The sequence below is a fragment of the Aythya fuligula genome, chromosome 4, assembly GCF_009819795.1.
Source record: "Aythya fuligula isolate bAytFul2 chromosome 4, bAytFul2.pri, whole genome shotgun sequence".
Taxonomy (NCBI): Eukaryota; Metazoa; Chordata; class Aves; order Anseriformes; family Anatidae; genus Aythya; species Aythya fuligula.
The window spans coordinates 7,156,216-7,179,272 of NC_045562.1; the positions used below are offsets into that span (position 1 = coordinate 7,156,216).

At 42.1% G+C, this 23,057-nt stretch overlaps 1 protein-coding gene across 2 annotated transcripts in view; it reads left to right on the top strand.

Moving 5' to 3' along the window:
* PPP3CA (protein phosphatase 3 catalytic subunit alpha) overlaps nucleotides 1-23,057 on the top strand; it is a 195,960-nt gene that overhangs the window by 67,041 nt on the left and 105,862 nt on the right. For both annotated transcript variants that reach the window (XM_032185920.1, XM_032185922.1), the window contains exon 2: nucleotides 19,150-19,350. In XM_032185920.1, coding sequence (XP_032041811.1) covers nucleotides 19,150-19,350 — 201 coding nt within the window. The remainder of the gene's footprint in view (nucleotides 1-19,149; nucleotides 19,351-23,057) is intronic.

Below are 23,057 nucleotides of genomic sequence, written 5' to 3' on the forward strand. Positions count from 1 at the left end.
CGGAGTGTCTCTGATCTTCCTGCTGCTGCTGCCGCCTCTCTTGTGTGGGGCTGGAGTTCTGCATAAAGCAACAGCCACTGAATCCTCCTGCATCGTGCCTTATTGTTCCCCCTTGTTCGAGCTGCAAAGTACGCCTTTCATCTGTGGTCTTTATTATACACTTAATGCAAAGCCGTTTTTCAATGCTAAAGATAACTGCAGTCTTGGAAGGATGCTTCTTTCATTCACTAGTAGCAAGAACTAGCCCCTTGATATTTGAATAAAAGCCCTAACAGCTCCATGTTCCACTTAAGTCAAAGTTGTTTTTTGAGAGTCAAGATGATATGCAGAAATGAAGTAACGTATCTAACAAAGCAGAACAGCACAGCACTATCTCTCAGAGGAAAAAAAAAAAAAAACATCTCGCACATTTATGATTGTATGTGCTGGGTCACTTCTCGGTGCTGGGCTTTGAATAAGGCTTGCTGCGTTGCTTTATATCGGTAATACTGTAATAGACCAGCTCTATTATTTAGATCAGTAGTATCAGCTATATATAATTTTGGATAAAAGTCCTGTTTCTTGCTAAGGTCATCTATTCAAAAAAATTCTGATAAACCTTCAGAGGTAAGCTCGTATCTTGGTAACGCAGCGAACGAATAATTTTGAGAGATTAAGAACCAGTGCAAATGTGTAGGCTAGTTTTATTGTTTGCCATCCACTGGTGAATGGATCTGTTGTTGTTATTTCCATGACAACATCATCTGTGGCTTCTCTGCTGGCTAATGATGATTACTTTCATGCATTAGCAGAAATATTACAGAAAACCTGACTTGAGAGCTTTGCTACAACCCTTGAGTCCTATTTGCTGCTTTTGTTTTTGCTGTTCCCTCTGTGAAAAACATGTTCATTTTATATCTGTTCCAACGTTCATTATTAATAATAATTCTTATAAATGTGCACACACTGCAAGCCTACCCTGCTGCACCATCAACTTGCACAATTGTCCACCCCTTCCTCTCCTCCTCTCCCTAATTAAAGCTCATCAGTTTAAAGAGGAGTAAAACTTTCACTTCCAGGGAAGGTGCACTAGCACTCCACCTCTTGCTGGAGGAAAAGACGATTTCTTCAGCTTGAAGAAGCTGAAGCAGCTTGAAAACTTACTGCTTGGTGGGGGTGGGAGCCCAAAAGACCCCAGTCAGCTAAGGACTGGAGACAAGTTGTTTGCACAGGAGAGGAGCACTGCCCACCTTCCTGGCCCTAGAACAGATGAACCCTTTTTTTCTCCAGCAACCCCTGAGCGTTAAATATGGGACGGATTTTGGAGCAGAAGGTTTAAGTTCAGCTTCTTCTCTGCCTGGGGGCTGCGCCTGCCTTGGCTGCAGCACCACGGTTCCTCTCTCCCCGGGTCCCTCTCTCTCTTGTAGCTTTGCCGACTTGGTGAGCACATTGGGAGTCCCCTTCTGCTGTGCTGATCTCTCCCAGGACATCCCTCATGCGGCCACGTGCCTAGTGCATGCCTGCAGGATGCAGAAGCGAGCACCCCGGTGCTGAGGTCTCTGGATGTAGTCATCGGCAAGTGAAGATTAAATTGCTTGTACATGACAGAGCTGGGAGTGAAGCACACGTCTCCTCCTCTCTCATAGCCTAATAAAGCTGCTTTTTCAAACTCGAACGCTCTGCTTAAGAACAGGATGTTTCAGCGAGTATCAGCAAAATGATAAGTTTAGACAGATTTATTTTTAGCCAACACGTTTATTAGATAGCGATTGAGATTTGAAGGGGAGATACGGTTTACGAAAATATAAAAGCATCTTTAGGACAAAGAAGGAGGATTTGGCTTATATATCCTTTTAAATACAGGACTAGAGGCTTATACCGAGGGCTTTGAAACTGTCTCTGTTTCTGCCACGTGTAAAACACGGCTGAACAACAGTTTAAAAAACAACAAAAAAACCACCCTTTTTTATTTACATCCTGCATGTGTTTTCCCAAGATTATTTTTTTTTAAACTAAAAGCAGCTTTTTACAGCAGTCCAGGTTAGCTGATGGAAATAAATATGGATGCCGAGAGGTGCTACTTTGGAGACGATTCCAGGGGAAAATTTCCGTGTTGACACGCAGTGGTGTAACTGCCAGTAGAGCCGAGCCATGAAAACAGAACAAAAATACCAGGGCTGATTCATGGCCACATTACTTCAGATTAGTGCCAGCGTAACTCGATTTGGTTGGGTAAGTTTTATTTAGACATCTAGAGCAGGCTGAACCCTGTTTCAAAGCTCGCAGTATGATCTGCTAAGGCTGGATTAGAAAGCCCATTTGTTTAATGGAATTACAGCGGCATAACACGGTGATGAATGTGGTCCATAATCTTCAGCGCTGATCTATGTGAACTGCAGCAACATCACAAGAAAATTCGTTCTCAAGTACGTTGAAGGAAGAAGAAGGAGTTGTTGGGAATTGGTTCATACAATATATTGGAATAGTTTCAATTCTTTTTGTCAGGAGTGAAAGGCACCATTGTTTACAGGGCCAGTACACAGGATTTGTGTGCCCTTTGCATTCTTCTCGTACCCTTTCTGAAAATGCTGCGCCAAATGCCCTTAGTGAAGGTTCTCGTAGGTCTTGAATACACTTTCAAGTGGGGATATTAGTTTGAGCTAGCAAGCAGTATCTCGGCTATCAGGCAAGACGGAACAAATTGTGTTGAGTGGGTGCTGAGTTGATTAAAGCCCGGTTCCAGGAGAAGCCAGTCATTTGAACTGCATTTGAGTATTCAAAGCATCTGCCAGTATGAGTCCATATAGATACACTTTTATGCTGATTTAAAATCTGTCAAAGGCAAAAAATGCTACTAAAGCAAAGCCATTTGGGACTGAATAAATAAATAATCCATCAACTGCAGTGTCCAACTACTTCTTAAGGTTAATTTGGCTCTTGGTGCACTTAGGCCAGGCACGTATCTATGGTTGTGTTGTAAGCCTTTACTCTTTATACAGCTTTGGCCTTGTCTGACTGATTTGGAAAGTGCTGTTGTAGATCTACTTTCTGCATTTCTTGTGACCAGCAAAATAATAAAGCATATTGCCATTTATGAATCAACATGATTTTTTTTTATTTAGTTCACATAGTTCAGACATTAATGTTATAATGTTCTTCATGTCCTGAAAGTTAGTGGCTTAGGTAAGGTGTGCTGCTTTTTCTTCATTTTATTCTTTTTTTTTTTCTTTTCCCCTGAAGGTTTTGAGGAGAGGAGGGTGGATAAATCAAAATTTGAACAATTCAAACGTGCTGCTTGAGGGTGGCATTGGTCAGCACTAGTGGCTTAAAGCCTGGAAGAAGCAGTCAATAAAATACCAAGATATGTTAGTGTTCCTATCCCAGTGTCTTTGTTCTGTTGGCTGCAGGCTCTTTGGGCAGTGTGTTGATTGCTAGATGCCAAAACATCCTAAATTTGAACTGTGACAACATAAAGGTACATTTTTTTTTTTAGGGATTACTTTGCAAGGATAGCAGGAAATTCTGTTTCCTCTGCTTGGTAAATAGATTAATGATTTTCATGTAAGCTACTGTCTTGTGTTCCAGAAGTGACTTCTGTAGTATGATGTTTAACCAAAGCAACTTCTGTAATAAAAGATTTAACTATAAGTGTTTTAACTTCTTCATCTTTCTAAGACCCTTTTTAACGACTTTATGGACTAATGTGAGATAATGCACAGTGGTCAGTGTTTGCATGCTGAAACTTCCCTGTAGTTGAGTCTTGTCCTGATAGAGCAAGTTTGGAAAGGAAAAGATTTGTGCTTTTTTTCCCCTTTGCATGGCTCACAGTAGGCTTTCACCTGAACTAAGCTGATTTCTGGCCAGGCTTGGTTATGGTACCTCATGGTGCCTGAAAGCTGTGAGAGGTACTGGACTAAGATTTTGGTTTCTAGGTGAGGAATTGTCAGCAGTGCTTCTTTCTTCTATATGTGTTGCCAGATACGAGACTGAGATTTATTAGTGTCTGTGGACTGAAATGGGTTGAACAAGAAATTCAGAGCAGAACGGTTCCATAATCTGTGTTGATACCTGTAGGTTATTCAGGTCCAAGGATTTATATTTTTTTCCTGATATATTTAAATAATTTCAGTTATTACCCACATGCGATTGCTTCTTAATTGCTTCCAATTGGGAACAATAGTTCAGTCTTACCATGAAAGAGAAGTTATCCATCACTCAAGTATCTTGGGGGATGGAGGAGTACGCCTGATTCCTTATCTGAGTCTTGGAAGATCTTTGGTATTTTCCATTGTTACAGGGCTTTTTTTCCTCTGACTTTGTTTTCTCCAAATGAATTGTTCCTGTAAAGGAATTTAAACTGTGGATAATGATTGTTCTCTGTTCCAAAAGCTAATAAAAACAAAGCTCAACAGTATGCAGTTGGAGGCCTATGGAAAAACTTGGGTGTAACACACAAAGTAGAAAAACAAACTTTGCTGATGAGGCCAGGAAGCTACAATCACATTTTCCAGTTTTAGCTGTATGTTTTGGTCCTAATTGGAAAGGTTTCCTGTAAAACTTAATTTTTCCTCTCTCTTTTACTTTGTAGTTGTTTTTTATCCATAAACTGTGGAGAGGAGGGAACACTGAATGTCAAAAATATTCATGTATGATCTTGAACATAGGGAAAGGATGTATTTTTATAATATTTTACAGGAACACATGTTGTTTTGTGCTCAGTAAGGCTGTTAGGATTTGTTTGTTTATTCCAACAGTTGGCCAAAAGATACTTTGGGAAGGCTGTTGCTAAATAACCACATACCCTACAATTTTATATTTCAAACAAACCTAGTTCTTTGACTTTTGAAACTTTCCTTTAAGGCAGCTTTTAAAAAGTGTACCTCTTTCCCTTCCCCTTTTCAATGTGTACTTTTTCCTAGGTTCCCAGTTTGTTCTGTGTGATGTGTATGTTGCCTGTACATGTCTTTCTGTGCCTTTTTGGATTTTTTTCTTGAGAAAATGAATTTATTTTTTTTTATTGCTGATTGATAATGATTGTGGAGGCAAGATTTGAGTTAGATTTGGCTTGTAATTATTCCAGTCTAAAAACTCCTTCGCTTCAACTAGCAGTAATGAAAATTTATACTCGTTACTGATATGAAGAGTGTTCGGAGCAGTTGGGATGGATACATGTCAATCACTTCATCAGACTAAAATCAAACAACCAAAGCGATTTTCTGTGTTTATCCAGGTCTTGGTATGTTTTATTACTCTTGATTGGAGCTCTGAGTAAGAAATATGTGTCACTGCTCTAACCTCTTTAAAGAACCCCTATATCTGAACTCATCTATATGGCTCTTAAGGTTTCTCTCATTGAATATGAAGTATACCCAGTCCTGTACTGGTGGGTGGTTCTGTTTTGTTTTTAATGACTATTTCTTTGTGGTGGCTTCAAGTGGAATAGCTACTTACATTTGTTCTTAAGTAAGAGGAGTTTTTATGAGGAGTTTATGAAGGCATTGGTTATTTTGGCTTTATTCTTCTAAAGAATTGAGGACAAGGGTTGCTATGTACTTGGCTTATTGTTAGGTCTGGAAGAGGCCAATAATTTGATGAGAAGACCAGACTGAGTCTTGAAATGGTGGAAAGGGGTATCACTGATATTTAATCCTCTTGCCTGATAGCTATGAGAATGGGTAACTTTAATGGAAAGACTGACAGTAATTCAGATTTGAAGCTGCTGAAAATAATCTCTTAGCTGAGCCAAATAATTCAACAGAAATGACAGAGTTTCAGCCCTGTTCTGTGGGTTCCAAGCTAATGGGGACTTCTGGTGTCCTTTCTGTCCACTGTGTCAGAAATATGCTTGCAGAAGGGGCCATTTTTTCTTATTCAAATAATTGAGACAGGATTATCCTGTCCAAAATGTAGCCCCATCGTTGAGAGGTGACAAAACAGTCCAGTTCCTGCTTTGCAGCTGGTGGGATGTGACTTTCTCCTGTAAAGTAGCAAGGGTTAGGTGTTATCGTGGGAGAATCGGTCATTCCTCTGCAAGCTTGAGGGTCATATCCTGCAAAAGTGCTTTGCATGAAGGATTGTCTTCCTATACGTATCACAGAGCTGTGCTACATGAGGACTGCTTGTGGTGTGCTCAGGCAGGTTGGTTTAAGTAGGGCATTGCAAGTGAGGGGTGAGGAGGGTGATGTGTACTGGCTAGGGATGGATGGAGGAGCTTGCACTGCCCCTGTTGCTGTGGCCAGGGCTTCCAGTTCATCCTCTTTACAGGACGTACAACGTGGCCTTTTGGCTCCTGAGCTCACATGTAGCTGCCAACCTCAGGGTGAGAAGTTGCCCAAGCAGTGGAAGTGAAGGAACCGCCGGTGATCTGGTTCAGGGATCAATCTTCTGCAAAAGCGCAATTATTCCAGGTGAAACTGGTCATTTAATTCAGAAAAGCAGGTAGAGAAAGTGCACAACTCAGCATTTTAATTAGGTGGCCACTTCAAGAGTCTTAACATCTGGAAAAATCTTTGCACTAGGTTGAGGATGGTGCATGGTGGACTTAGGCCTTCCTTTTACAAACACCTTCCCAGCACAGCCTCCATCCAGGGCTGCTGTGTGCTCTAGTTGTGATTGAAATGTCAAAATGTATTAAAAATAGCGAGCTAATTTCTCAGAGCTGCAATACTTGATGAAGTGTCTTGGCTAGTTATTTCTTTATTTATTTTTTTCTTAACCTGCAGTTATTGAGAAATGTTGCTAGCACAACTCATCTCTTTCTGTTCTGTGCAGCAACTTCCGTGCCAACCCGTAGCACCTTTTGGTGATGATATAAATGACTAAAATTGGTTAACCTCTTCGACAACAATAAAGCAGCCCTGCTGTGGTGGGCTTCGTACATGTGCTATGTTAAAAGGACTATGAGTTGACAACTTTTAACACAACTGACTGCCCGCTCTACTGGTAGTGGTTAATTTGGGGCTGCAGGTATTATCTCCTCTTCTCAAGTGCCTTGCTTTCCATGCTGCCAAATGAGGCAGCTGTTGAATGTATCTGTCGAAGGAGCTCTCTTCTTTCTATTTTTCTTGTATGTTCAGTCTATGTGGGCTTGACTAGGGAATGACCCGTCTGTCTGCTTCCTGATTTGGTTTGCAGATGCTGTTACTCTGAGGTGACTTCACGTAGCAGCACCTTCTTTTTGACGGACTGTTTCTTGATGGGTTATTGACTAGCTTGCCCCTGGTAACAGGCAGCTTTCTGTGAAGTAGCATGCCTTGTTCTCTGGGAGATTGATCTAATTACATCTTTAAACAAATACATCTGTGCCGAGCGCTTCCAACTATGCTGCAAGAACTTCTTGGCCATGGGAAAATTGATGCTGAATTTCTGTAGGTAATTTGTAATCCTCATAGTTTATTTTATACTGTAGATACATTTTCCAGACTTCAGTTTCTGCTGTTTTCACCATATTGGCAATTATTTAGTTTAGTCAAACTTTTTTTTGTGAAAATCTGATGAACGTGTTTAGTAAAATAAAGAAGTAGTCCTCAGGTACATAATGTCTTAAAACGGCACATTAGAGTTTGATCTTTTGGAGATGTGTTGCTAATTCCAGTAATGTTTCAGAGTCTGTCACTGGATAACTTGTATGTGGAAACAAAAACATCAGCCATCTCTATGCTGCCTGAGGAAATCTGTAGAAAGGGAGGTTTGTTGTACGCACTTTCTATACATGTCAGCATTAAAAGAGATTTTGGCAGTGCTTTTTTCCCCTCTCCCTGCTTTGGTGAGCTCTGTGCTGCCTGGGAGGCTTCGCTCTGTTCCTCCAGCAGCTCTCAGTGACAGTGACTCATTCTCTAGCTCCTATCTGTCACCTGAAGTAAGTCGTGGAGAAAAATATTTATTTCATTCTTGCCCTTTTGGTTCATAGAAACCTTGTAAGCCAAAAATTCATGGGTAAATGTATAAGAATGTAGACAATCAGCTCAGAAAATGTTAAAAATAGGTCAAAAAGTGGATCTGTCTGCTGCTTTGTGTATTGGCCAAGCATGATCATGCATAGTGTATGTGAAATGGGGGTAGACTTTCAAAGTCAGCCTGAAAAAAGTATTTAGGTCGCTATTGAAAATGTTCCTGTCTTTTGAAAACACGATTTTGTTGGAGTTTCTGAGGTGGCAGGGAGAAATTGCATGTATCTGGGTCCAAGGATTATGAATAAGTAGATGGGAGCGGGGTGGGGAAAGCTGCAGTGACCCTTTTGTGAGCTGTTCTTCTGCGTGTGGAGGAAGCATCGACCTGTTCACGAACCCGTGCTGTCACCACTGCTGCTGTGCCAATGTTTCTTGAAGTGCAGAATTGCAAATTGCCATCAAACAAAGGCAATGCATTGTAATACCGAGATGATGGTAGGCACTGGTGTGTTGCCCATACAAATGAAGAAGAAAGCATTTACTTATTTCCCATAGAAGTCCCTCATGCTCTAGACATTACAGACATAGGGCATTAGTTGTACAAAATTACAGGACAAGTTTGTTACAGAGGGGAGATAAAATGCGAAGAACTTGGATATTGATGAAAGATAGTTTTTCTTACGGGCAGCCTCCTCAGAGGGTATTAATATAGTGTACAGCTTCATTTTGAAATGAATAATATATAAACAAAATAATGCATTCTTTGCTGCATGCTTGTATTTTATTTATGTGTGCGCACATGTTCAACACTAATTAAGCACAGCTCTTTATGGTTTATTTATTTGTTCTGGAGAGGCTGCTTAATATTTGAGAGAAGCAGTAACAATGTGTCTGACCTTTACCGTGGCTGTGTTATCAGTGAGATGGGTTCTGCAGGAGCCTGCAAGAACAGGAAAATAGCAGGTTGATCTTTTTCTCCATTTGCTGGAACACGTTCAGGAGACCTGAAAGCGCAAGAAAAACAACTACCACCACCACCAAAAAAAAACCAATGAATGGCTCAATAGTTTTCTTGTGTTTCCAGGTCTCGAGAGGATGCTACTGGCACGGTGAGGTAAAGGGTTAAAAATCTGTTTTGTTGCTTTTTCCTGTGGTCTGCATTTTATTACCACATCCCGGTGATAGTATTTCATATGGCGAGCAGTTTTTCTTGTTTAATGCCAATACCAGGAAACAAATGGCGTGCCTTTAAAAGGTTTCAAACAACTATAAATGGAGGTAGCGACCAGGCCTTACGTTTTCCAGAGTATGGATAGCGTGCATGACTTTTGTCTAGTGTTCCTGTGGGATTTGTCATCAAACTTCTTTGAAACGTATTTGCTATATGCACACATGTTTTATGGCCTCTCCCTTTCCCTCATCTGAGGTCGCATCCCCATCTTTGTGCAGCAGAGACCCCACCTCTCATTACAGAAGCACCCACTGGGGCAGTGCCAGCAGCTCTAAGCAGCCATCGCCTCCTTGGGCTCTTCTCCAGGGCTCCTCCAGCAAAGCCTTCACCAGCCACCCAGTCCTGGCTCTGCTCTCCCTGCCTCTGCCTCCAGCATTTTCCCTCCCAGTGTATTTTTTTCCTCTACTGCACAGAGGCTGCTGCAGTATTTTTCCTCGCCTCTAGATAATCACAGGATATAGCAGAGAATTCTTCAAGTACCAGAACATTTTGTTTCACAAAGAGATCAAAACTTAGGTCTTTTTACCAAAAAAAAAAAAAAAAAGAGGGGAAAAAGGTTGCAACTGATTTTTTTTTTTTTTTTTTTTTTTTTTTTTTTTGGTCTTAGCTACATACTCTTCCCTATTGTGCATGCTGTGTGCACAGTTGCTGTCTGGTTAGGCTCTCAGTTTTATTTCTGACAAATACAAAACCACTGGGAGGGAAATAGTTATTTGTCGCTTGCACTAATATCACCGGTTTAAGGAAAAGTAGAAAAAGCAAGCAGGTATGGAGAAGCTGATAGATGCCTGTGTGTTTGGATGGTAACGCTGTACAAAGCAATGGAAACAAAATGTTTGTTATATTTATAAGAGGATTGTGATTGATCTTGGCATTTGTTGGCGATTCCAGTAATGAACTCTGTTTAACTGATTTCCACATGAACATGACCATTTCTTATGTTGTTCTGTGGAAGCGCTGTATGTGTATATACAAAATTAATATTCTCATAATGGAAGATGCAATTTGTGCTCTATTCAGTCGCTCATGTTTGTGCTAATTAATCATTAATCATCCGCTGTTGGAACAGTATCTTTTTTTCTTTAATTAGCCACTGGTACATGTTTGTTAGAAATCTGCCTGCAGAGCTCTTCCAGTGCTGCAGTGCAGGCCATATTTTTCTGTTAATCAGTAGGTAGCGTCTTCTAGCTTCCTTTGTTTGTGTGCTTGCTTGCTTGTTTGTTTTGCTCTTTATAAATGTAAAAATCTCCTCGTGGCATGCATTTGTGTATGGTAGTTACCTCCAGGTAGCAATATGCTGCGTAGGTTTCTATACTGCGATCCCTTAGGGGAAGTAGGGAGGCTGCTGTCTTGCAAGGAATGCAAGTAAATGGTAGTGCTTCTTCCAGCCATGTGGACTGGAGATAAGCAATGACTTTCTCCTCTTCTTCCCCCATTCAGGAAGGATGAAGGATTATTATAACTAGCTGGCCTTTTATTTAAGTTCTTCTCCAGAAGGACGATAAAGATGTGGAGAACTGCTGAGTTCTCCCTCACCTTCATTTATCTCACAATTATTTGTTGTTTTTTTTTTTTTCTGTGTTGTATAATGAATTGTTCATAGCTTGTGTAGATCATTGACTTGCTTTTGAGGAATTGAGGCCTACTGTGGAGATACCTGAAAGAGACACAAAGCACAAAACCTCCTGATTTCTTTGAGTGTCGTGGGCTGCGCTTAACCACAGTAGTTGCAAAAAGCAAAATGAGGTTTTGGTCTTTACCAGTTTAACTCTAATTACAGAAGTAGAAGTCAAAGCATGAACTAATCTAAAGCAGTTTAGGAGTTCTTGTAGGTTGAGTGAGAAAACTGTAATGGATCTGGGGAAGGCCCTTCTGAAACCAAGGGCTGCGTTTCAACTTCCTTGTTCACTGCACACATGAATTGAGGTGAGGCCTGGGGCTTGACAGCACTTCACCTCTTCCCAATTTTGTTCCCTTTTCAGTCTGGTCTCCAGTTTCAGTGAATTTCATAGACCCGTATTAATTAGTCCACATCAGAGTATTTTAGTGCATGAACTACTGGGGTCAGGGCAGCAAAAGGTCAAGCCAAAAAAGAGAAAGTGTTTTCTGAAGACGTATGTGTTCCAAGTATCAGTGGAAAACAACTGCACGAAATGCAATTGTTTATTTTCTGCTCCGCTGCTTCTGGTAGAAGTTCTTGGGTCAGGCTTTAAATGATGTGCGTTGTTATAAGTTGCCCCCTTAATTAATTTTCAGAGAGCATTGCATTAATAATAGAAAGGAATTTATTGAGTAAGCAACAGCAAGCAAAACAGCGCTGGGCGGCCGGGGAGTCTCGGCTCCTCCAACGGCGCGCACCTCACCCCCGCCAGGGTCCCTTTTTATATCTTGGTAATTCCGGGATTACGCAGCACATCCTGGTATATTCTGCGACTGCGCGCACTGTTGCTAGGGGGTCGTCTCTGTCCCTCTGGTGGTCGTGAAGATGAAGGCCGTAGTCTTCCTCCGCGTTGTGGTTCAACTTCTTTTTTTTATTTGGTCATGTTGGCCCAGCGTGAGACAGGAATGCAGGATGTTGATACACTAGTTTAGCAACTTATCAGGAGATGGTTACATGAACTTTGCAGCAGTGTCTTTGAACAAAAGAGGCAACTGAGATGCAGAAGGAGAGAAGGGGAGGGGGTTCTCTTTTTTGTTACATTAAGCAAAAGAATTTTCATAGTGTCTAGCAAAGGAGTTTTCACAACTCCCGTTCCTCAAACAGAACTCCTTGTTTTTATAATACAAAAGACAATGAACAAACATTTATTGTGTATTACAATCCCTCCTTTTTCTTTTAGTTACTCATTTTGTTCATTGAATCTCTGCAATGCCTGGCTACTAAGAACTAATGTTTCCTTGATTCCTTTGTTGGTACTTATTGGCTCGTATTTGGCATGTATGAGCATTAGATGTGCCGCTTCTAAACATCCCTTTACAATCGCAATCAATTTATTAAAAATACATGGTCCAAAAGTTAGTGCTATTATTAATAACAACAAAGGTCCTGCTATTGTTGATAATAAAGTAGTAAGCCAAGGTGAATAATTAAACCAAGATTCGTACCAGCTCTGTTGGGCTTCATTCTCCCGTTTCCTTTTTTCCAACCCTTCCCTGGGTCTTGCCATTGTATCTCTTACCACTCCAGTGTGATCAGCATACACAGCATTCCTCTTTCAGGGCTGCAAACAGCCCGTCCTGTTGAAAAATACCAAATCTAATCCCCTACGATTTTGTAACACTACCTCTGAAGTGACCTGATAGATTTTCCAGGGCCGAGATGGATTGTTCAGTTTGGGTCAGGTAAGTAAATTCTTGATTTTGTTTAACCAATGAGGCTACCCTGGTCCCCACTCCAGCTCCTCCCAGGATTATTAGGGTGGCCAAAGTTAGAGCCGTGAATGGTTCCCGTCTTTCCAGATGATAACTTGCCACTGTGTGCTGGGTATACATACAATCCTCAGGGTGGTATAGAATCCTTGGTATAATTATCACCTGTATACAAAAATCACGAGACGCATTAAAGAGTTTTAGTGATAGACAAAGAGTTACGCCCACTCACGAACAAACCCACCTAGCGTTGTTGGCTGGGATTAGCCACTCGGTTGATTGTTTTCCATTCTCCATGGTATTACATAGGTGACACTTCCCACTAGGAACCGTGCCCACACACCTACCACCTCCAGTGACTTGTGTTAGTCTTACCCTTATGTCTTTTCCCCAACTGCAATGTAGAGGGCTGTTCTTTGTGCAGGTGGGCTCCCCAGGATCCCCAATAGCATCATAATATGAAGGCCTTATACTAAAGCATAATCAACAGTGTTTTGTTACATTTGGGCTTGTTTTGTTTAATAATTGGTAGCTGGCATTCATGACCCCCCCATATGTTATTCTCAACTATGTTATCATTCTCAGCTTTACCTGAGCTTGTAGGGCTGCCGAGGGTTGGCACTGTAGTATTTTCCACAGGCTGGATTCCCTGGACATTTTCTGACAATACCTCATTTGTTCCTACTGCCTGGGGCCCATCAGCATCCTCCTTTTTATTAGTATGAGTCCTCCCCTATCTGTTCCGTGTTCGTAAAATCTGACATTTTCCTAGTACCCAGCTAGTATCGTCCAAGTTTGTTATATTTATATATAGAACCTTGCAAATTTCTTTATTTCCGTGGAAGGTTCCTGTATACCCTATACCATGCACTTGCCACCTGTAACGGGGATCCACTTGTCAGTTACAACCTTGCGGCCCATATCCCACTTGTAAGAATTTATTCCGACCAGCCCCGAGTGTCCAGTCCGTAGCAATGGTTTCACACCCCCAGTATGCACAATAATATGCGTTTGGATAATTACAGTACCCCTTTCCTGGGTTAGAACTTGGGCAGAAATAAAATCCTGATAGGTTAAAGCATGGCTGCACTGACGCCAGGTCACATAATGTGATGCGGAAACTGGGAGCACCCGCTGTCGTTGTTTGCTGGATGATGAATTGATCCTCCCATCTGATTAAGCTCCATTTAAAAGGCTGGTGGGGATGCGCAGACCCATAGCTGACCAAAACGATGATACTGACTCCCATGTATCGTAGGAGGTGGTCGGAGCCCATCTAAATTGTCGACCCCTCAGTCCCCCACCGTTTTCACTTCTCTGCCTCGCTTGTCAGTTCGGTTGCAGCGAACTACAAGGTATCAGTTCTTCTTGGCAGCAGCAGTGTTCTTCAGGGGAACCTAATAGGGAGCCTCCGAAACAGGGCCTCCTCCCCTTCCCACGATACACAGATAATACACAATACTTATCGAGTCCGCCTTAGTGTCAGCTTCAAGTCGTCAGGGCCTGGAGCTGCCTCCCGTTTACCTTCCCGGACTGGTCCTTTCACACAGCTGGCATGTGTCCATCCTTTCTCCGCAGTTCGAATAGCCGTTTCTGTGGTAAGCAAAACAACATAGGGGCCTTCCCCATAGTGGTGTTAAAAAAGTCTCTTTCCAAGTCTTAATTAGAATTGAGAGTGATCAAGTGGCAATTCCAAGTCATAGGGCATACCATATAGCATTTCAAAAGGAGAAATTCCTATATCAGTTCTGGGCTGCGTCCATATGTTTAACAGTGCAAGAGGTAAGCATTTTACCCAAGAAGCCTTAGTTTCCAGCACAAGTTTTGTTAGTTGTTTCTTAATTTCACCATTCATTCGCTCTACCTTTCCAGAAGAGGAGGGGTGCCAAGGGCTGTGAAAATCCCACTCAATCTCTAAGGCCTGCTTTAATCCTTGCAGTAAAGCTTTACACCCATTCAGTCACGTGGTCGATTAGGACAAACAAGTAACTCAGTAAAGTCTACCTGTATACTTTGGAAAGGTCAAAGCCCTGTCTCCCGTCCCCCTCTAGATAGGTTACAGAAGACCATTTTATTTACCCTTTGACATATAGTACATCCTCTGCATGTGTGCTTCCCTGAAGTATATATTCCTACACAGACATGCTTTCTTAGAACAACATCACACATTGCTTGCACCTCCCAATGATTCTTCTGATGTAAAACAGTTATTTGCCTCATTATCACTTTATTCAGCATTTCTCTCCCATCAGGGAGTATCGATTTTCCTTAAAATGATCCACATATTTGTAACAATAATACCTCCTTGGGAGGTTGTAATTGCCCCAAAATCTTTTTTAGAATTTACCCAAATAGATAGGTGGCCCTGTAAACCCCTGAGGTAAAATTGTCCACCTATATTGTTGCTTCTGCCCCCATTTCAGGGTCTTTCCAGTCAGAGGTGAATATACGTTTGCTCTCAGGGCCTGAGAGCACTCCATTAATAACACTGTTATTCCAGTCTAACAATTTACTAGTTGAATGCCCAATTTAATCATCAAATCCCTTCCCAACAAGTTAGTTTCCGCCTTGGATACATACAATAATTGCCCAGTGATCATTTTATCCCCTGGTCTCAGCTTGGTATCCCCCAAAAGTGGCACTGTTATCCCAGTCCCTTCTACCCCCATCACATTTAGGGTTTCATTAGTTAATTTAATCCCTGATGCTTTACAAGTCAGTAATGATTTAGCTGCTCCAGTGTATTGGGTTTGATGGCAAGGTTTGAGGGTGTGTGAGGGGTGTGGGGGTGGGAAACTGCAGTGGCAGCCCCCGTGAAAAACAAAGCAAAACAAAAACAGAAACCTCCCCGTGGTAGATAAGGGACAATTTCATCTGGCCCTAAAGAGGCCCACTGCTGCCCAGAGCCAAGCCATAGCAACATAGTCCGTGCCTCTGTGAGAGCACATCCACGAAAACAAACAAACAAACAAACAAACAAACAAAAACCTGCTGCTCAACAGCAGCTGGGAGAGCGAGAAACCCCCCCGCAGACACCAAAGTCAGTGCAGAAGGAGGGGGAGGAGGCGCTCCAGGCGCTGGAGCCGAAGCCCCCCTGCGGCCACTGGAGAGGCCCCTGGTGGAGCAGGCTGTTCCCCCCTCCCTGATGCTTGGGAAACTGAACAAACACCACAGCAAATATGCAAATATACCAAAACTTCTAGACTGTTACTTAGATAATACCTACATCACCTTTCCCTGCTCATTCAACTTCGAATACCTTTAACACTTTCCACAAACCTTTTAACACTTCCTTTATCTTTCTCTAGCCTTTACTTTTCTAATGCCGACATCAAAGGCTCAGTCAGGGGCCAACTTAATTCCGTACCTTTTCCCTCCAAGATGCTGAAACAACATCAATATACAACATTTCATCCTGTTTTCCTTCTTTCCACAAAAACAACATTGACTGTAGTATGGTGTTATAATTAGTAGTTCCATTTAGGGGCCACTCCGCTCCATCCTCTACTTTATAAAGTGGCCACCACTGATTACAATATTTGATAAGGGCTCTTTTACTCACTGTACCCTCTCAGCCCACTATATCCCTCCAATGTGTTAGTATACATCCTAGGAGGCTTTTCCTCGGGGTTTCTTTGCTTTGAACTTTTCCTATTGTAATCTACAGTGGTTAATATTCCACCGTTTTCCTAGAAGATCTTTACTAGTCAATCCCAATCCCTCCAAAATCCACAATATACAGATACACAAGTAAAAACAGACCACTGTAAATTAACTGCCTGTAGACAATTACACTGGGGACATTTAAACCTGATGAGCCGATAATATACCTGGGCAAATTTTGTTCCCTTAGACATACACCTCAATGGCAGTTCTTATATTTACATATTAACATATGTATAAAAGAACACTTTAACAAAAATGCCCGGGCTTTTATATATACAATATACAATGTACAGTTATTATTCCAGTTAGAATTATTCCTCAGCAGCTGCAAACATTATGCCAGTTGCCATTAAAGATCGCTTACCCTCCTCCTGTCTCTTTCTTAAAATCTCAGACGTCCCCGGAGTTAATGGGGACTGCCACATATTCCTAGTCACTAATCCCTGAGTGCTAGAATCAGAGTTGTTATTGGCATCCCCCTGGGGTTGCAGATTAAGAAGCCCGGGAGTCGGAGGGGCTGCAGGTGGGGATGGTGGAATATAGGGAGGCAGTGGGGCTGGGATCTCTAATTCTCGGTTTTTCTTGTGCCTCCCATCCCCTCCTTTTTCTTTTAGAGGATATAAATTGGCTCGAGTTTCCGAGCTGATCCACAAATGTGCATATTCACTTTCTTCCAAACTAAAAGGTTCTTTTGAGTTTACATAAATATTTAGGGCCTGGCAAACCCAATCTTCAAAGGACCCAAATACGGGCCAGTAAAGGTGGTCTCCTCAAATCTGTTTACCACCCCAAACTTCAACACAATAATGTATCATTTTTACTTTATTCCTTCCCCGCCTAAAAGGGGAATCCTCCCAATTTTTAATCATTAATCCCGGGGTAACCTAACATCAGATGTTACCCCGCCCATGGGACCAGAAGGCTTACTCTTCTTCTGTCCCATCTTCTGGAGCACCTTCACACACACACACAAATCGCTTCCCCCTTTTCGTGGCCCAGTCCCTCGCGGGATGTGGGAACCGCACTACCGAGGGGTCCGCACTCGCTTCGTCCGCAATTGGACGTCTCACAGCGACACGCTCCAGGATACCCAACCCCAACCGAACGGATCACCGGCCTATACTTACTCACTCCTGAGTCTTCGTTCGGTCTTCGTGCACAAAGATTACTAGGGGTTGCCGGCTTTATTTGCTTGCTGCCGAATTTAGGGTTCGTCGGTGAAGGATTTGAATGAAAGCAGTCCTAGCGAAGGCCGCTGAAATCAGCGGGGCGCCCCCTCCGAAGGTCTTTCAATCAGATTGCCTTCATCCGAGTCACGGCACCAAATTTTGTTATAAGTTGCCCCCTTAATTAATTTTCAGAGAGCATTGCATTAATAATAGAAAGGAATTTATTGAGTAAGCAACAGCAAGCAAAACAGCGCTGGGCGGCCGGGGAGTCTCGGCTCCTCCAACGGCGCGCACCTCACCCCCGCCAGGGTCCCTTTTTATATCTTGGTAATTCCGGGATTACGCAGCACATCCTGGTATATTCTGCGACTGCGCGCACTGTTGCTAGGGGGTCGTCTCTGTCCCTCTGGTGGTCGTGAAGATGAAGGCCGTAGTCTTCCTCCGCGTTGTGGTTCAACTTCTTTTTTTTATTTGGTCATGTTGGCCCAGCGTGAGACAGGAATGCAGGATGTTGATACACTAGTTTAGCAACTTATCAGGAGATGGTTACATGAACTTTGCAGCAGTGTCTTTGAACAAAAGAGGCAACTGAGATGCAGAAGGAGAGAAGGGGAGGGGGTTCTCTTTTTTGTTACATTAAGCAAAAGAATTTTCATAGTGTCTAGCAAAGGAGTTTTCACAACTCCCGTTCCTCAAACAGAACTCCTTGTTTTTATAATACAAAAGACAATGAACAAACATTTATTGTGTATTACATGCGTGGTTTGTGGGCTGCTTCCAGCGCACAGGGATCGTGAAATGTGAAGAAAATGGAAACCAACAGACATATGGGTCTGCTGTGTGTCGTTTCTCACAGCGTAGCGGAGATCCCAGGAAGAGGCTCAGCAGGGGACAAAGGCCCTTGGCAGGGCCCAGGTTGCTGAGGGGATGCAGGGCCCAGGTCAACCCTGTGGCTGCCTCTCCCCTCTCGGAGCTCCCCATAATCTGACTGTCCTGCAGCTGTGGCAGGGAGCAGTGCAATTACCCTGAGGCCTGCAGGGCCTAATGCCGCTCTGACTGAGCCGTGAGGGAAAGGGGGTGAGGCTGGGATAACGCTCCGGCCTCATCCTGGCAGCCGACAGCATCGCCTCGGAGCCTTCTTGCTCCAGCTGGCTTCGGGAGAGGGAAGGCGTGAGGGTCTGAAGTTTGCTCCGAGCCCTGCCGTGATGGCAGTCACTGCTGTGTTGCTAGGGCAACCCGCTGATTTATGGATTTATTTTAAACCCCAGACCGATGCAGCTTTTGCTGGAGTGGTCAGCTTTGCGTGCAGGTGTGCTTTGGTTGTGGTAGAAGGTATCTTGTAGAAATGATCTGGAGAAGACATCTCCTACCTCCTCCCAAGTCGTTAGAGAGAGCACTGTCTTGGAGTTCAGCATTTTAATTGGAGTGTATCTGTGTGTGTCTGTGCACAGAAATTAAATATAACACCGGTTTGTGTATTCATGTCGATGCTTTGCAGTGCTACCAGAGCACTGGAAGCTTCACTGCCTTCTATCCCTGAAATTGCCATGCCTTTTTTGTTTTGTTTGCACATATCTATCTGTAAATGTGGCATAAGTCTTCCTTTCAATTTTGTTATGAACACAAAACAGTTATTCTCACATGCGTGGATAACTCAGCCTGCAGAATACATATGCTTCAGTGATATCTTCCTTTATGTACACTTTAACCCCCAAGATATAAGAGGCAGTAGGAAATTCATTCCAGTACTGTTCAGCAGCAGAGATGACTTTTTTTGAAACGTGTCATGATTAGTAATAGAGGCTTTACTGTAAAAACTGATGACACTTTTTTTTTCCTCATGCAGCTGTCCCATTCCCTCCAAGTCACCGGCTCACAGCTAAGGAAGTGTTTGATAATGATGGAAAACCCCGGGTGGATATCTTAAAGGCACACCTTATGAAAGAAGGGAGACTGGAAGAAAGCGTTGCTTTGAGAATAATAACAGAGGGAGCTTCAATTCTTCGTCAGGAAAAAAATTTGCTGGACATAGATGCACCAGTCACAGGTTAGTATGGAGTTACGATGGTTGTTGTTTTGGGACATGTTAAATAATATGTTAGTGGATGCAGCTTCCGAAGGAGGTGAAAGGAAGCTTGAAAAGAACTTACTCTCTTCAATTCTTTATACTCTCTTTGTCTCTTACCACTAAGATAATGGAGGCCATCAAGAAGCTTGTAAGAGAGGAAATGATCATATCTGCAGAACTCCCTCTGTTTCTAAGTCAGACAATGTTTTTAGCCTATATGAGATGATTCGAAGAACTTTCTTAAACTTGAAAAAGGTCCCTGGCCTTTTGCACCAGGAATTAATCCAAAAAAAGGTTATAGATGTCCTTTACCATAATAGCGCTATTCAGACATACACAGTTTGGCTCTGAAGGAATGATGGTGGTACAGTAAATGGAAATCTTAATTAAAAGTTGAGGAAAATAATGAGTACAGCAGAAAGGAAAAAAAATTAACAGAATCCCAGTTTGTGTTGCCTGGGGAATTAATGAATTGTGCTGGCTGCAGAACCCATTCTGCCCTTGACTATCAAATACTACCACCCACTCATTAATCCTCAGGAAATGCCTTATATTTTGAATTTCCTTCTCTAATTGTCTTCTGCCTCGACTACATTCTGAATGTTTGAATGCATTTGCTTGCTCTAATGTGCCTCCTCCCCTGTTTTGTTGCTGTTATCAGATATTAATGCATTTTTGGCATGAGATCCACCTGTGGCATAGAAAGTTAGTTGTGGGACAAAAGACAACTAATTTTAGTCAGCTTAAAATGTGAAACCAAACCTGGTTTAAAAAGGCAAATCTTTTTGTCACTTCTTTTGTTCCTGGGAAGGCCCACTCACTTCCCCAGGCAAACAAACAAAAAATCAAAGACATATTTTCTCCTATTCTTTCTAACCTAGAAGAGTTATCAGTATTTATTGTCTTGTACTGGTAGCATTCACAAAAAAAAAAAAACATAGAAATAGAAAGCCCTCGTTTTCAGGAAAACTCTTCTTCTCACCAAAGAGCATAGTGTCTGGACTAGAATGATGCAGAAGTTATTAAAGCCTGTAATTTTTAAAATGACATCCAAATAAGGGATTCTGGGCTGACCTGGAGAGGTAATGTATATCATCTCTTATGTAATAATTAGCTTGTCACGCTGCCTTACAATTCTGATGGAAAAGATGTCAATCACAGTGCAGCTCAGGGATGAATAAAGGGAATAGGATGAATAAAAGGATCCCCTGAGTAGACTGAGAATAGTGTTCAACAGACATTTTATTTGAAGGGAGAATACAGGCTGTTCAGGATGTTAAATGGAAGAAGTTGTGGAGAGGCAGTACCATTGTCCCTAACTGAGTGGCAGACGTGCAGAAATTCTGCCTGCTGTTCTGTGGAATATTTCATCTACTGAGAGACAGAGACTGTGGGATAGGTCTGCTGTGTCCCGACTGATTTCCATAAGTTAATAATTAAAAAAAAAAAAAAAAAAAAAAAAAAAAAAGAACATTAATTTTATTGTTTCTTAAATCCTTTTGAAGGTGTGTGGCTTGTTTTGAATTGTGTTTTGGCGATTAATCTCCTGAAGGTTACCCGATTGTATATCACTGGTGTAATTTAAGTCTTTGATTCTTTTTTCAGTTTAGCCTACGTCTTGCTTTGTTCTTGCTTTTGAAATTATTCTTCTGCGATGACTGTGGTACTGCAGCATTCTTCAGGGTAGCTGATAGGTATTCTCTTTTAAGCTAGCGTAGGAAGGCTGGACTCCTAATGCTTGTTAGTGGGGTAGCTGAGAAGTGCTAATGTTCTGTATGAACAAACATGAAAGCCGGAGTTGTGAAAGTGATCATCAAAAGAAGAAAAAAATATGAAGGGAGGTTGGCAAAGCTTGTGAGGCATCGCAGGGCCTGACAATTTGCTTTGTATGAGTAGTGTGACAGCAGATGACTGGATAATGAGAGTATCAGTTGACCGATGGTGTGGTGGAAGTGCAAGGTATACAGGCAATCAAGAAATAACTATGGAATGGAGGAAGGCTTTCTTCAAGCATACAGAAAAATAAAATCACTGATATAGTGGAGAAGAGAATAAATTTATAGATTTTAGGCATGGCAGGCAGTCTTGTTGAAGAGTGTCAGTCATTAATCATTAATATGAGATCCTTTGTGGGAGATGCATTCATCTTTGAGAAACGTATCCCTGTAGCCGGTTGATGAGACGATGATCATCAAAAAGGAAGGGGGAGAGAGAAAACTAACTCTTGGAATAAGAGCAGTGTGGGTTCGTGCAATCGGATACTTGTTAAAAAACATGAAAAGTTTATTTTTCTTGAAGCCTTGTGCTGCTATCCCTTAGCTTGAAATGTCTCTTTGTTCCTTTTGAGGGGCGAGATAATTTTCCTCAGAAAAAAAATATCATAGTTCTGCTTATAAGAAGTAATATGAGATAGAGGGTACATAGAAGGCCCTGATTAGAGGGAGAAGAAGGTTTGTATAATTAGGGGATGGGGCAGGAGTCTTAATGTGGAATGCATAATCTATGATTTAGTATCTGCGTAAAACTTACTCTGATTCTGTGGAGAGCTGGAAGTACCAATACGATTGTCATTTTGAGTTAATATATTTTATTTTCAAATTTGTCATGGCTTTCCAAATTCTCCTGATTAATTCATTTGAGACTTCAGCTCAAATTCCTATAGTTTGCTACAGGCAAACTATGCGTGTGTGTATGTTACAGCTCTGGCTTATGACCAAGGTGAAGTATCCTGCAGTTGTTACTCAGGGCTGCTGTTTGCTGGTATGAGTCTGACCAGAGCCTGAACTAAGAAGAGACTCCAAGTCCGTGCTTTCAGGGATCTCTTTTTACATCTGGAAAGCATTTAGGCAACTTTGTTTTGACTTTTGAAGGTGAGTTTGGAGGGATGGAGAGAATTGCATCAAAATAGTCAAAGCTATGCAGAGGGGAAGGCTGCAAGTAGGGTTTAAAAATGGTCCCAAGGACTGTTGAGAAGACAGCAGGGAAATGGTTGAGGGAAACGGGCTACCAGGATGCTGTCTGGTTGCCTGCAGCACCATGGAAGTAAGTATCCCTACCAGTCTTCATCCCCAGGGGAATGGGCAGCCAGCAAGGGAACAGGGACGCTGCCACCTTCCATGGCTTTGAATTGTTTCTGACTTCATCTACACCCTCTTCTCTTGGAGGCATGTGGTCTTTTTCTTAAGCTCGTGGGTTCGATGGGGTTGATGTACCACTAGCCTACAGCTGTTCAGTGTTGAGATGAAAGATGTCTGTATAGCAGCCTTAGGATTTCCCATCCTATATTATGTACTTAGCAATATAATGGCTCGTGGTGAAATTAGCTCCTTTTTAATTGGTTCTTTCAAAAGGCTAGGGAAGGATAACTCTGAACCTCCCTGATGGCAATATTACTGGAGTGACACCGAAGAACACTTGGGAATGCCAGATCCAGGATTGCCTGAATAGTTTTATGTGGCCTTATTATATGCTTTCATTACTATATAGAGTGTTTTTGAGCAACCCTTTCCATAGTGACTAATTAACTAATCGTTTGTATGGGGCCTCACTTGCAGATCTAAAATCTGCTGTCATTAAGTACTGAACGCTCTCACCTACATGCTGAGCACTTGCCTCTTTGACTTCAGTGCACAGGTATATGTGTAGACTTCTGTGGCATTATCTATAACATGGTAATTCTGGGGAGT